Raw genomic sequence first — 12,365 nt, forward strand, 5'->3', positions numbered from 1 at the left:
AGATGTCATCTTTATGTATTATATTTTAAAAATATTTTGTATTATATTTTAAAATTATTTTTTAACACACACAATGATGTAAAAAATGTATATTTAGATAATGAAAAATCTATTTAAAATTTAGAGTTAAATTCTATTTCATGATTTCAGATTTTATTTTAAGAACTTTAGTGATTCTATGTTCAAGAGACGCTACCCAGAACATCCATTCTGTGTAAACATCATTTATAAATATCATGATGACCGCAAATCGAATTCTTTTTTAGTAAGGTGAATATAAATCAAATCCGTCTGAATCACCGAAAATAATACATTTACCATAAAATTCCTAATCTCCTCTCCGTAGTTTCATTTTTCTCTCGTACATATTTGCTAGGCCATTAATTTACTCATTTTATTGGTTTTGTGTGGAATAGAGTTTGACATTAAGTTTATTGATTCTCCGAAGAAGTTTGTAAAGAATCAGCAATGGCAGGGGACAGAGGGGTGTTTGCACACTGATTAGTATTAGCTATGTGAAAACTTTGGCAATGACACTCTGAATGTGATGAGATCATGCAGAACAAAATGTCTAAAAACACCTGATACCATTATTATGTTGAAAATTTTAAGCTTACAAGACCTGTTCCATAGGTACAGGCTTATAAAGATGAAGCATACTAATAGTAATGATCCCACAGATGGATCATAGTCGATGGTCGACTATTGGCCAATGGATACAACAAACACTCAGTACATGCCTGGTATGATCCTGTACGGAACCTTTTGGCAATATAACTTCCAGTATTTTCCGTACCTGCAATATGATTTGAGAGATGTTCATTAATATTACCAATACAAAGCTCAGTTCGATATAATCACAATTCTTGGACAATGATGTTTGCAAAATAATGCACCAGGAAGAAACAGTAAGTGGCCAGCTTTACCACATTTCTTCCGGTCTACCGATGTTTGATCAAATGAATTTTAGATGTTATATGATCCGTGAATAACATTGCCAATTGTTTAAGATCGATTTGCAACTTGGTAACTTATATCATCATGTGCGTAGAATCATAGGGAGATAATATTGCTGTTTTACTAGAAGATGAAGAAGATTGTTCCAATTTATCTGTTCTTATGCTAATTAACTGATAGGTATCAACAGTTTTAGATAAAAACTAGAGTTATGAGAAATTTGCTTACTTTGACCGACATCTATCATCATCTCTTTTGGCTCGGTCAAAAAGAAGGATGGTAAGGAAGACAACATAAAAGTACGGTAGAAACTGCAGAAAAGAATTATCGCAAGAAAAAAAATAGTATTAGCATGCTCCTGTATAAAAAATACGGAGAACTTCTCTCTCAAATTGCAATTAATTCTTACATGGCTGAAAAGAGCTGGTACTGTCCAAAAAAAGGCAGCCAATATTTCTGGCAAGTAATGAAAATGACGAGATATGCCCCACCTGAAGGGAAAAACACAGAAAGTGTGCTGGGCATGAATAAACTCATACTTTATTAGAAATTTATAATCACCTCATGGATACATAAATTGGTCAGGTTCAGGTTAAATCAATAGTTATCATGCTAAATACTTTAACTTCAAACTAGGCAAATATAAGACCTGCTTTTAAATACCAAGAAAAACACGACGCTTATTAATGACAACTCTATTTTAGCTAATAATGGTAAACATCAATAATCTCTTAGAAAAAAAAACAGAAATAACAAATATATATTTGAACTTGTTCATATTGAAATGAGATTCTTAATAACAGCATGTTGATGAGATTATGAACATAGTTTGCATCTATCAGAGGTCCATTAAAAGTCCAACTACATACTCTACTATTATCCGTACTTTATCTAGGTAGATTCTTCAACAGGTCCTTTAGCAAAGCAATCTTGATTGTACATAATATTTAGATACCTATGTCTTGTCTTAGTACAGATTATTGTATTAACCTAATAATTACATTAGCATCTACTAGTTAGGGATTAGAGAATTAAAGATCCCTCACCAACAACTTGTAGGATATTGTTTGTTTTTACACTATTCATATACAATTATCCTCTCACTACTTAGTTTACTTGTTTAAGATCCATATAATTTAAGAAGAGTTACCAATTCCTCGTAGAAAAATTACAGACAGATTGTAGCAAGCTAGTTACTCGCACATATATTATAGTGCCTACTTCACACAGAACTCCTTTCCAGATTACATAAAAAACTATTCTTCGATAAAAAAAATTACTTTTAGTATCTTCAATCATATGTGACCTTATTTATGTGTGACAGATACAATGCGGTGCATATATATATACTCACCATCCTGAAGTCAGGAGAAGACTGGTTTTTGTCTCACCAGAACTGGTAGTGTATGTAGCGGTAATCTGTGTAAGATACCGAACAAATTATCCCTTTTCAAGAGTGAGTAACAAAATTCACATGGAAGAAAACAAAATCAATATTTCACAGCAAGTGATCTTGTGCGAGTCAAGTTGCCCTCCATATATGTTACCTTTGATGGTGCTTTTCCCCAAACCACACACTTCCCATTTGTTCTACGAAACTCTTGCCTTTGCCTGTCGCAATCATAATTGACATATATGCATAATATGCCTGCTAGAAGAATATACAGAGAAAGCTGTAGAAAGAATGAAGATCTGTTAGCCTCTCTTTGGCACCCAGGTCACTTAGGTTATTATAATCACAGTCCATATCAGATCAAGTAAGTTCTTAAAATTGGTTTTCTCATTCTAATCAATTTACATGTATCAAACTCAGCCTAAACATTTGACACATTTAAAAAGGGACTATGACGGTCCAAAATATAAGATGACGAGCCATAAATAAATTACTGGGACAACTAAAATTTTATTGTGCTATGCAAAACAGTTTTCCAGTCAAAATATTTCTTTGTGTTTCAAACATTCCAAAATATATGACTCGTCTCATCGTGGAAGTCAAAATTTTGGTCAGTTCGTGAATTCAAAATTCATGTCATTAAATTGTGTGTATACATGCAATTTGAAGAAGAAAAAATTACTTTCACAGGTTTACCCCGGTAACTTATTTTCTTATTATTAATTTATCACGTTTAGGTTGTTTGTGAGGGAAGGGGGTGGAATTCAGTTCATTTATAGAGGGCTCTGACATTTAAATAATCGCAAAAGTATTCCCTCTGGCAAGTAATTAAACATTGCCACTAGCCAGCTATCTAGTTGAAATATTTTTATCTACCGCCATTTTGTCAGTTGTCACCTTTATTCAAGTTATAATCATCCAACAGTGACTCAAGGACAACCGGAAAAGGGCAATTTCAACACTTTTGGTGCGCAAGAACAGAAGTAAAAAAAAAAAAAACTTAGGTTTTAAACATTTTGGAACCATATCAACAGTGCCAGACCAGTTACATACTTGGATTCCAAGATTCACGGGATGATTAACAAGGTACATGCCCGGAGAAGTGTAGATAGATGGAACCCACACCAAGCATCCCCAACATATATAAAAACCGGCTGTCCAGAAATAAAAAGGGAAAATGTAAGTAACAACAGACAAAGCCAATTTTGCCTCCAAAAGCAAGGGCTGGGATAAGAGAGGTTATGCAAGACCAGAACTCTTGTAATCTCGCATAATCATTTAGATATTGTTTTGGACTATTTCTTATCCTTTAACCATTCAAGAGAAATTATTTTGTCCCCGAATTTTCTAGAAAAATTACCAGTCCTCCATATGGTGTGAATTTTTAACATATAATTCATGGTAAAATAAAGAAATTAAAATAATCGAGTGTTCAAAAGTAGTAGAACTAGCCCTAGACTAGTATTACTTCTAGAAACAGACATAGTAGCAAATACTGGATCTAGACACTAAACTGAAAGATTAAAGCATACATATATATACCTCGATCATGTGCAATATCCATGGTATTCCAGTATCCAGCTTCCCACCAGAAAAATTTTGTAATATAGATTAGCATTAGCGCAGTGTTTACCAGCATTGAATCAGATGCTTTTCCATTTGTTTCATACTGTTACATAGTGAACACAAAACTTAGTTTTCAGGCTTACCTTTGCCTGACGAGATTCTAAAGAAGCAACAGAAGATGGAAAATTTTCAGAATAGAGATCGGGAGGAAGGATAGAATCAGACATTTTATAGAGAGAAAAATGCAGCAAATGTTTAATGCATGCATTCATTGCTTATATATCAAATAGAAAACAAGTAAACCATTCTCCATTCATAATCTACTGGCTTCTCTGGGAGGAGATATCCTACTCAATTTAGTTACCAGCAGAAAAAGATCTACTAGCTAGTAGCTACTAGAATATTTAGAGGTCAATTATTGACAATTATACCCTTGCTGAGAGTAAAGACAGAAAAAAATAGTTCGAAGCCTATTTGAGTATGTTATACTTCCAGATTGTTACAATTTTTTTGGGAATGTAACTATTGGTATAACAGGTGTACAAGATAGCAAGATGCTTGGGTGGTGCACAACCAATTATATGCACATAGATTTAACAAGAATTTTGATAAGTTATTGTATCATATACACTTTGCAACATATATAACTAGTAGAAATTGCCTTCGAGCACATACCTGCTTTATGCAATAAGTCAAAGCAAGAACCGCCCAAGACATCATCCCAAATCTGCAGTTGGTAAACACTTTGATATCAAAGTTTTTGCCGATGCGAGGATATAGCTCCATACCCTATAATAAGCAGGAGAAATGAATCACATTATGCATCTTCAGATGAATAGTAGGTGTTTTAAGAATAATCAAGTAGTCTGCAACACATTCTAATGCATGCGATGCTTGCTAGAAAAATATACATCTCCGTAATTTCAGGATTCAGATATCATTTAATTTGTAGATAGAAGCAACGCAAGTTGATGTTTATGCTTTTACAGGCATCATGAAAATCATATATGCTAGAAAGCACTTTAATGAACATAATAAAAGGGGATGGCAAGGACAGAAAAATTCAATCATATGAGATCCAACACTTTTTGATTAGGACCACAACCCGTGAAGATTAATTTGATTTACAATGGAGAGTGCATCAAAAATTCATAATGGAGAAAGTAAGAGATGTAAGATTTTCTTGTGTACAAGGGCTCACTGTTAGCATGACGAGCAATTTTACAGTTGCATCACTGGTATGAAAGACATGACATGCATAAAGGGTCAGAGGTCAAATATATAGCTACCAAAACATAAAAGGTTATATTTTCTTCAAATCTAACAAGAAATATTTGTTCAACCTCTTACACAGGGCTTCTCGCTTGGATACCTCTCGATTTATTGAACAATTAACAAATTCCAGTGGTCTAACACTTCCAAATTAGTACAACCCATGTAGAGAATTTAAATATACAATGTAGAATTCATTAAAATTTCAGAATGGAGAATGTAAGAGAAGTTGAAAGATTTTATCACATATATGGGCTCACTGGAAGCATGGCAAGCAATTTTAGGATTGCATGTGGCAGCATAATTAATAAAAACATGCATAGAGGCTCGGAGCTCATATATATTGCTCCCAAGACATAACAGGTTTTATCTTCTTCAAAATATCATAAACAATAGTTGTTCATCCTCATACGCAGAATTTCTTGCTTACCTATCAATTCATTTAACATAGCACTTACAAACTGATTGAAGCAATAAATGTCTTTCTAGAATAAAGAAAGAGGAAACAGACAGACGACAAGAGAACATAGACCAGTAAGGATGCGCACCCAATAGAAATCAATTATTGCATTGCCTGATGAACCAGAATCGGTAGACGATGGTGCCACATGACCCTAGTATGGGATGAAACACAAGTATTAGAAATACGAATAATTTACTATGGCAAATGTATACTAGACGACTGGACGTCAAATATCTGCTGCATCTAATCTCACCTTTAGGTATAGCAAAATACAAAAGATGAAGCTGCCATAAATAAGGGCTGAATATATTTCTCCAAGATGATCATAGATAATGGAAGGGTTTAATATCCCAAACCTGTACACAAATTAGAGCATACTTCAAAAAAATACTATGTGTGACACTTGATATTACTATACTGAAATCAGAAATCAGAAGTTGACATGTTTATGTAGATACAGACGATCGGGATTTGTTCCTATCTCAGTATCTCCTAAGGTTGTTCATTGAATTGATAATTATAATGAATGTTAAGAAAACACTCATTTAGCAAATAACCAGTATTCAGTAAAGGCAGTTAGAATTAAACTATCAAAGCCTGAAGATAAATAATGAAAAGAGGAAAATGACTTCCGACCACTTCCCAATCGTCATCAGACAAAACTAAGCATGATTTCTCCGACATTTACTAATGCATAAATAATTTATGTGATCCTACTTAAAGTGAAGCAGCATGAAGTAGTATTACTGCAGGTTCCTTATTTCTATGATATCCAGGAAATATTCCCGAAATACTAGAGCATTAACACCTAAAATCACAAAGCCAGAGGAACATGTTTAATCCTAGTTGTAACTGTCTAAACTACATACTGTTACATGCTCTATCAACTTGTCCCTTCTTATACAGACACGGGGAAGCTCAGTCCCCCCTCTTCCCCAACCCCACCCAAAAAGAAAAAGTAATCTGTGCAAATCAACGTCATTGTTAATTCGAGCCCGATTTAACAAAGAGGTTGAGAATGTGAAATCTCAGCCATTTATGCGTTGGATAGAGAACAAGTCGGCGATTGCTAGAAATGATATAATAAGCTTATGGTTTAGGCAAAGAAGCAAAGAATTTGACAATAAAACAATAATCTATTTTAGCTTGGGCAAACTTGAGTAAAGAATACTTTCCAATTTCCATACATATAGACAATAAACAATGACAACTTTCTCCTGCAAGTCCAAGAAGATACAGAACAATAAACAAGTTTTTTCAATACTGGGTATTCTTTTACCAGTAAACAGTTATTATATCATCCCCAGAAAAACTAAAACAGCAGACCATATACCAGGTCACTACATACTTATAGAATAAAGGTTTGCAACTTTAGACCATCTATGTACGAATCCTAGCTTTCTTAATCATCTGAATACATGGTTAAGGGAAGAATCCTTACCACCAAAGACTAAGGTAAGTAATTAATGTCACTGCATATGCTGCCATGCCATTCGCCTACAATTAAGTAAAGAACCAAAAAAGTTGTAGACATCAAAAGACCTCAATTTTATGAAATTAGATATCTTTAGCAAAATGGTATTACTGTATATTCATTTCAGTAGCAAATGCAAAAATAAATTTTAAATAAATTGAATATACAAAATTGCAAATGTTGATGTGTAGCTACTAGTAACTAATGCATTGGAAATGAAATCAATTACATTACTGAATCTGTTGTTCATCTACCTTATAGACAGGTCTATTCCCAGCAGGAGAAATTGGTCCTTCGACTCTCTTTCCAGGTAGCCACAATTGAAGTGCAGCCTCAAAAGCTCCATAACAAAATATAATTTTCCACGCAGTCATACTGGGTTTTGGCCAAATATCATAAAATGCCTGAAGCCCATTCTGCCTGAACAAATCAAATGTCTGATATATAGACCCATCAGCATGAACCATGGTATACCATCTGCACATGTAGTATCGAACTCAAATTAGATTACCTTATTTAAACCGCACTGTAACAGATAAAAAATAATGAACTTAATATGACCGGGATGCTTGAACTGTTCAAAGATACATCCCTGCACAATATTAGGCTTTTGGTACTTTTTTGATCATTAGCTGAACCTCTAAAACCATGAAAGATTAAAATCAGTTTCATATAGGTGTAAAATTTCCTGGAGCATATTCACAGTTTTAAGTTTCAAGTGTTCCATCTGTCACCTTGAGTATTGTAATATGCACAAGGATAACAGAAGATCTTCTGAAATTATTCTACATGATGCCCAGCTATCTTTATTTAAACAGTCTACTTGAAATAACTAAAAGCAGCAATGATCCCAAAGGCTTATAAAATTGCTCTCTTACAAATAAGATTCCTTCTTCATTTTTCTCTTATTTCATTATATAGTAAGGCTTCAATAAATAATAAAGCATCGCATACAATCATATGCACTGTATAAGTATGATTTTCATTTTAGATAATAAAAAATTCATTATTCACTTCAAATTTCATTGTCTTTCAGGAAACCACTAAATTCAGATTCATTCTTCCTTAAAAAACAAAATTTCAAGAATTTAATATGCAATGACTGATGCAAATCAAGATCCATTCTTTCGCAAAATTCACAACCAATTTAGTTGTGTTTTAATTTTCAACCCAGCTTACTTCCATATTTATTGTACTTATTGACCAAATCAAACACATAAACACACACACACACACACAATTTAACAAAAAAAATTCAATTTGTGATAAGGTTCAATCCCAACATTGATCTAAAACCAATAAACAATCTAAAACCTGCTAAACCACAAAAAGATCAAAACTTTAAGACATGTACACACACAAAAGTACATACATATACAAATTTGTAATAAGATTCAAGCCTTACATTAATCTAAACCAATAAACAATCTGAAACAAGCCAAACCCACAAAAAGTTCAAAACTTTAAGCCATATAGAACACATATAGATACAGAGAAAAGGGACTTACAGTAAAATAACAAAAGGGGGGCACAAAGAAAGAAGGGAAAGCATGGAAAAGTAAGTGAGAATGGGTGAGTGAACCATTTGGGTCTTCTCCTCCTTCACCACCATCTTTGTCTTCTCCACCATCTTTATGTTTACTTGACTTAAACAAGACTTTGTGATTGTAAGTAACTGTGTGTATGTATTTATACAGAGCCCAGAGAACACAGTGAGTGGAGTGTGGTGAGGATGTGATTGGTGAAATAAGATCTGATTTACGTTTTTTAGAGGAACGGTTTATTTATTTAAATAAGGTAGTTGTTGTGTTGTGTTTTTGGAGTTTATTTATTAAATTTTGAGAAAATTTGGTACCTGAATTTGTGTTTTTAGTTTGAGGGTGAGATGTGTAATGGATTTATTAACGAGTCCAATAATATTAAATAATAAAGATATTGTGTACTAAATATTAATGGTGGGTAAAAGTTGTAGGAAATCTCAAAATATTAAACAATAATGATAATTTTGAAATATAAATGTTCATATTAAATATTTATAAGTCTGTTAATATATATTGTTGTTCATAATTTTGCAATTAATAATTACAATTAGATTTTTCTATTCAAATATAGGTTTGTCTAGTGTGCCTATGGGCACATGCTGCACAAAATTCTATGAATTTTGATGATTTAAATTGATGTAATTATTATAAATACAAGAGGGGTGAAGAGTGTAAACCGATCAAAATTATACAAATTCATTTATTTTAGTATATAGTATTTACTTATCGACACAACGATTTTATCGTTAAATATAACTCAACATGAAGTCCTTGGTCCAAATATAAACAATGAAGAAGTGAGATTAAATTAAGAACTTTTCTGGCCACACACAACTAGGGCTGTTTAACGAACCGAGCTGTTCGCGAACAAGCTCGAGCTCGGCTCGTTAAGAGCTCGTTCGGCTCGGCTCGTTAAGTTAACGAGCTCGAGCTCGAACACAAAAAATTGTTCGTTAAGTAAACGAGCTCGAGCCGAGCTTTTAGTATGTTCGGCTCGAGCTCGGCTCGAGCTCGTTCGGCTCGAGTTCGGCTCGTTAAAGCTCGAAAAAATGTAATATTTTCGGGGTTTTTTTATAATTTATATATGTTATTGGACTCAGAATTCAACATAATATATATATATATATATATATATATATATATATATATATATATTTTAGTGATGTAAACAAAATTTTAGGAAATAATAATTTTATTTGGTTTTTAACAGGCAAGTAGAAGTTTGACTAGTACCGCTAACTAGTGTTTAATTCTAATTTAGTGTTTCAATATTTTAAAAAATATTTTTTACCGATCCAACTGTATGGATGTTAACATATATACATTTTAGTGATATAAACAAAGTTTCAAAAAATTGAAATTATTAGGTTAGCTATTTTAAGAGTCAACTAGCGGTTTGTCCTTATTTTTTTTCTGGCTCGGCTCGACTCGACTCGGCTCGGCTCGGCTCGTATTTGTTCGCGAACAAGCTCGTGTTCGGCTCGTTAGTTAACGAGCCGAGCTTGAACACAATTTTTGTTCGATTAAAAAGCTCGGCTCGGCAGAAAAAAAATTAAAACTCGGCTCGGTTCGGTTCGGTCAAAACTCGGCTCGGCTCGGTTCGTGAACAGCTCTACACACAACACACTTACGTGCACCCAAATTATATGCACTTTGAAGTTTGGAGATATACATGTCGGGCCAACTTTTTGGTTTTTGTAGAGCAATGGAGTTTAAAGTACGTGTGCATCGATGAAATTCATATTAAAACAAATTTTATATGAGATAAATAATATTTCAATATGTTATATATAATTAATTAAATATTTCGAATTGTCTATGACAAAAAAGACATTTAAAATTGTTGAAAAAATTGTTTTATGTATTATTATATAATGCTTTTCAAATAACTAATACTTTTTTAAAGGGTTTGTCCAAATTGTGTCTATGTATAGATGCTAAGGGCTAAAATATATGAATTTAATATATTTTGATTGGTCTATAAATGAATTTGATGTATTTTGATTGGTCTGCTTGTTGTGAATGCAGGGGATCCATCATTATTAAGAACAAGTCCAATGATGTCATAAATTAGAATTTAAAGCAGCTGATGCAAACACACAACATGTGCCTCATTTTTAAAGTACTACTAAACTTGTCATAGACTATTTTCATTCATAAAATATTCACTTTCTTCTCTTTTCACTCCATTACACACTTGTTTTACATGTGATTGTATTCAAATATATTATTTTAGTAATAGGGTAAGACACATTGAGTAGATGTACAAAAATGATGTCCAAAACTACTACGACACTGTATTTTATAATATTTATAAGGCAATCACTAGGATATTTTTGAACTTGCTCTAAAGAGTCCAAATCAATCAAAACAAGCTAAATTTATCAACTTCTGTGTTTATTGCGTGCCCATGGCACACTATAGAAAAATAGGAAAGATCTTGATATTCCAAAAGATTAAAAAATATGGGTCTTTCTAGTGTGTGCCCGTGGACACACACTAACAACTGTTTTTTACATAAGTGGGAAATTTTGATTGGTGAAAATTTTTGTGGATGCATGGACCATCATTATTAATGAGATGATGGCCAATCAAAATCCACCAACTAGTTAAAAAGTGATTGTTAATACGTGATCATGGACACACGCTAGAAAACACGGAAAATTATATCAAGGGTTTGAGTGTTGAACAACATTTCATTTCTAAAATGGTAGGATTAGAAAGATTTCTTATATTTTATTTTATAAATTAGTTATTTGTTATATTTGAGCAAGAAAAATTTCAATAGAAAATGAGATATCTTTTGATACATTTATCAAAACAGAAATTTATAATTAAAAATGATAATTACAAGTTTTAATTTAATTGATATCATGTACAAGCATAAAATAAGCAGTCTCGACCAAGAGGCTCTTCGGAGACATGGATGCTGAAAATTGGGCATGGAGACTAAAAAAAGTGTATAAAGTAGTGTAAAATAATGAGAAAAAGAAAGAAAAGTAGGTAAAGTGGTGGGCCCATTAATATTTAAGTGATAGATTGGGAAAAGTAGATGGAGTTATTAGTCCATACTTTTGCATATTTAGGTGCCTATTTTTTGTTTATTTTCGTAGTATTAATCGCTGATTTATTTTATTTCAGGAAATTGTTGATAAATAAAGAAAGAAGAGAAAATGCAAGAAAAAGAAGAAAAGGAAAAGAAAAGAAGAAAAAAAAGAGTTGGCAAATAAGGGACACATGGAGGGCCAAAATCTTCCCAACACACAAGGCACATGGATGGTCAAGATTGAGCCACCCTACCCCTAAACCCTAATTCTTTAGTTATAAATACCCCTTTCCCTTTACTTGTAATGACCTACGTAGCTACCTACCCACCTTTTCTACCTAGTCATTTCTATAGTTAGTATCTTAGATAGATTTACATTTTGCTAGCCCCAATTTCCTTTCCAAGCTTGTATACACTTTTTAATTTATATGCAAATCTCTTTTAGCTTAATCTTGTATTGTTTTTTTTAATTTATTTTCTCCAAGTTGTATGATTCTTTTAAGTACCACCACATGCTTTTTAAGCTTTTGGGAAATGAAGAATCATTGAGCTTGTGATTAGTATAGATTTGTGATCTCTTGAAATAGTCAAGTAAATCCTAGCACAAAATTAATTTGTGTTAGGGTTTTAAATTTTCAGATTTTTAAGATTTA

General features: G+C 32.7%; 1 protein-coding gene across 1 annotated transcript; it reads right to left on the bottom strand.

The window, feature by feature from the left end:
* Positions 1–568: 568 nt before the first annotated feature.
* Positions 569–8,880, bottom strand: LOC108205433 (7-dehydrocholesterol reductase). Its single transcript, XM_017375389.2, has 13 exons — positions 8,634–8,880; positions 7,380–7,602; positions 7,093–7,148; positions 5,905–6,007; positions 5,737–5,802; positions 4,592–4,705; positions 3,893–4,019; positions 3,404–3,504; positions 2,505–2,630; positions 2,312–2,376; positions 1,367–1,448; positions 1,186–1,268; positions 569–796 (listed from the first exon to the last, which is right to left on the bottom strand). Exons 1-13 carry the CDS (start codon positions 8,753–8,755, stop codon positions 730–732), a joined length of 1,335 nt encoding a protein of 444 aa, XP_017230878.1. The 5' UTR covers positions 8,756–8,880; the 3' UTR covers positions 569–729.
* Positions 8,881–12,365: the final 3,485 nt, after the last annotated feature.

The sequence above is a fragment of the Daucus carota genome, chromosome 1 (genome assembly GCF_001625215.2).
Source record: "Daucus carota subsp. sativus chromosome 1, DH1 v3.0, whole genome shotgun sequence".
Classification (NCBI taxonomy): Eukaryota; Viridiplantae; Streptophyta; class Magnoliopsida; order Apiales; family Apiaceae; genus Daucus; species Daucus carota.

Bases quoted from the DNA above. Each gene is read 5' to 3' on its own strand.
- LOC108205433 (XM_017375389.2), bottom strand. From the start codon at position 8,755: ATGGTGGAGAAGACAAAGATGGTGGTGAAGGAGGAGAAGACCCAAATG. The intron at 2,631-3,403 runs GTATGTAACTGG...TTCTTTCTACAG, and splicing joins CCGTGAATCTTGGAATCCAA to CTTTCTCTGTATATTCTTCT. The intron at 1,449-2,311 runs GTGAGTATATAT...TTTTCCCTTCAG, and splicing joins CTTCTCCTGACTTCAGGATG to GTGGGGCATATCTCGTCATT.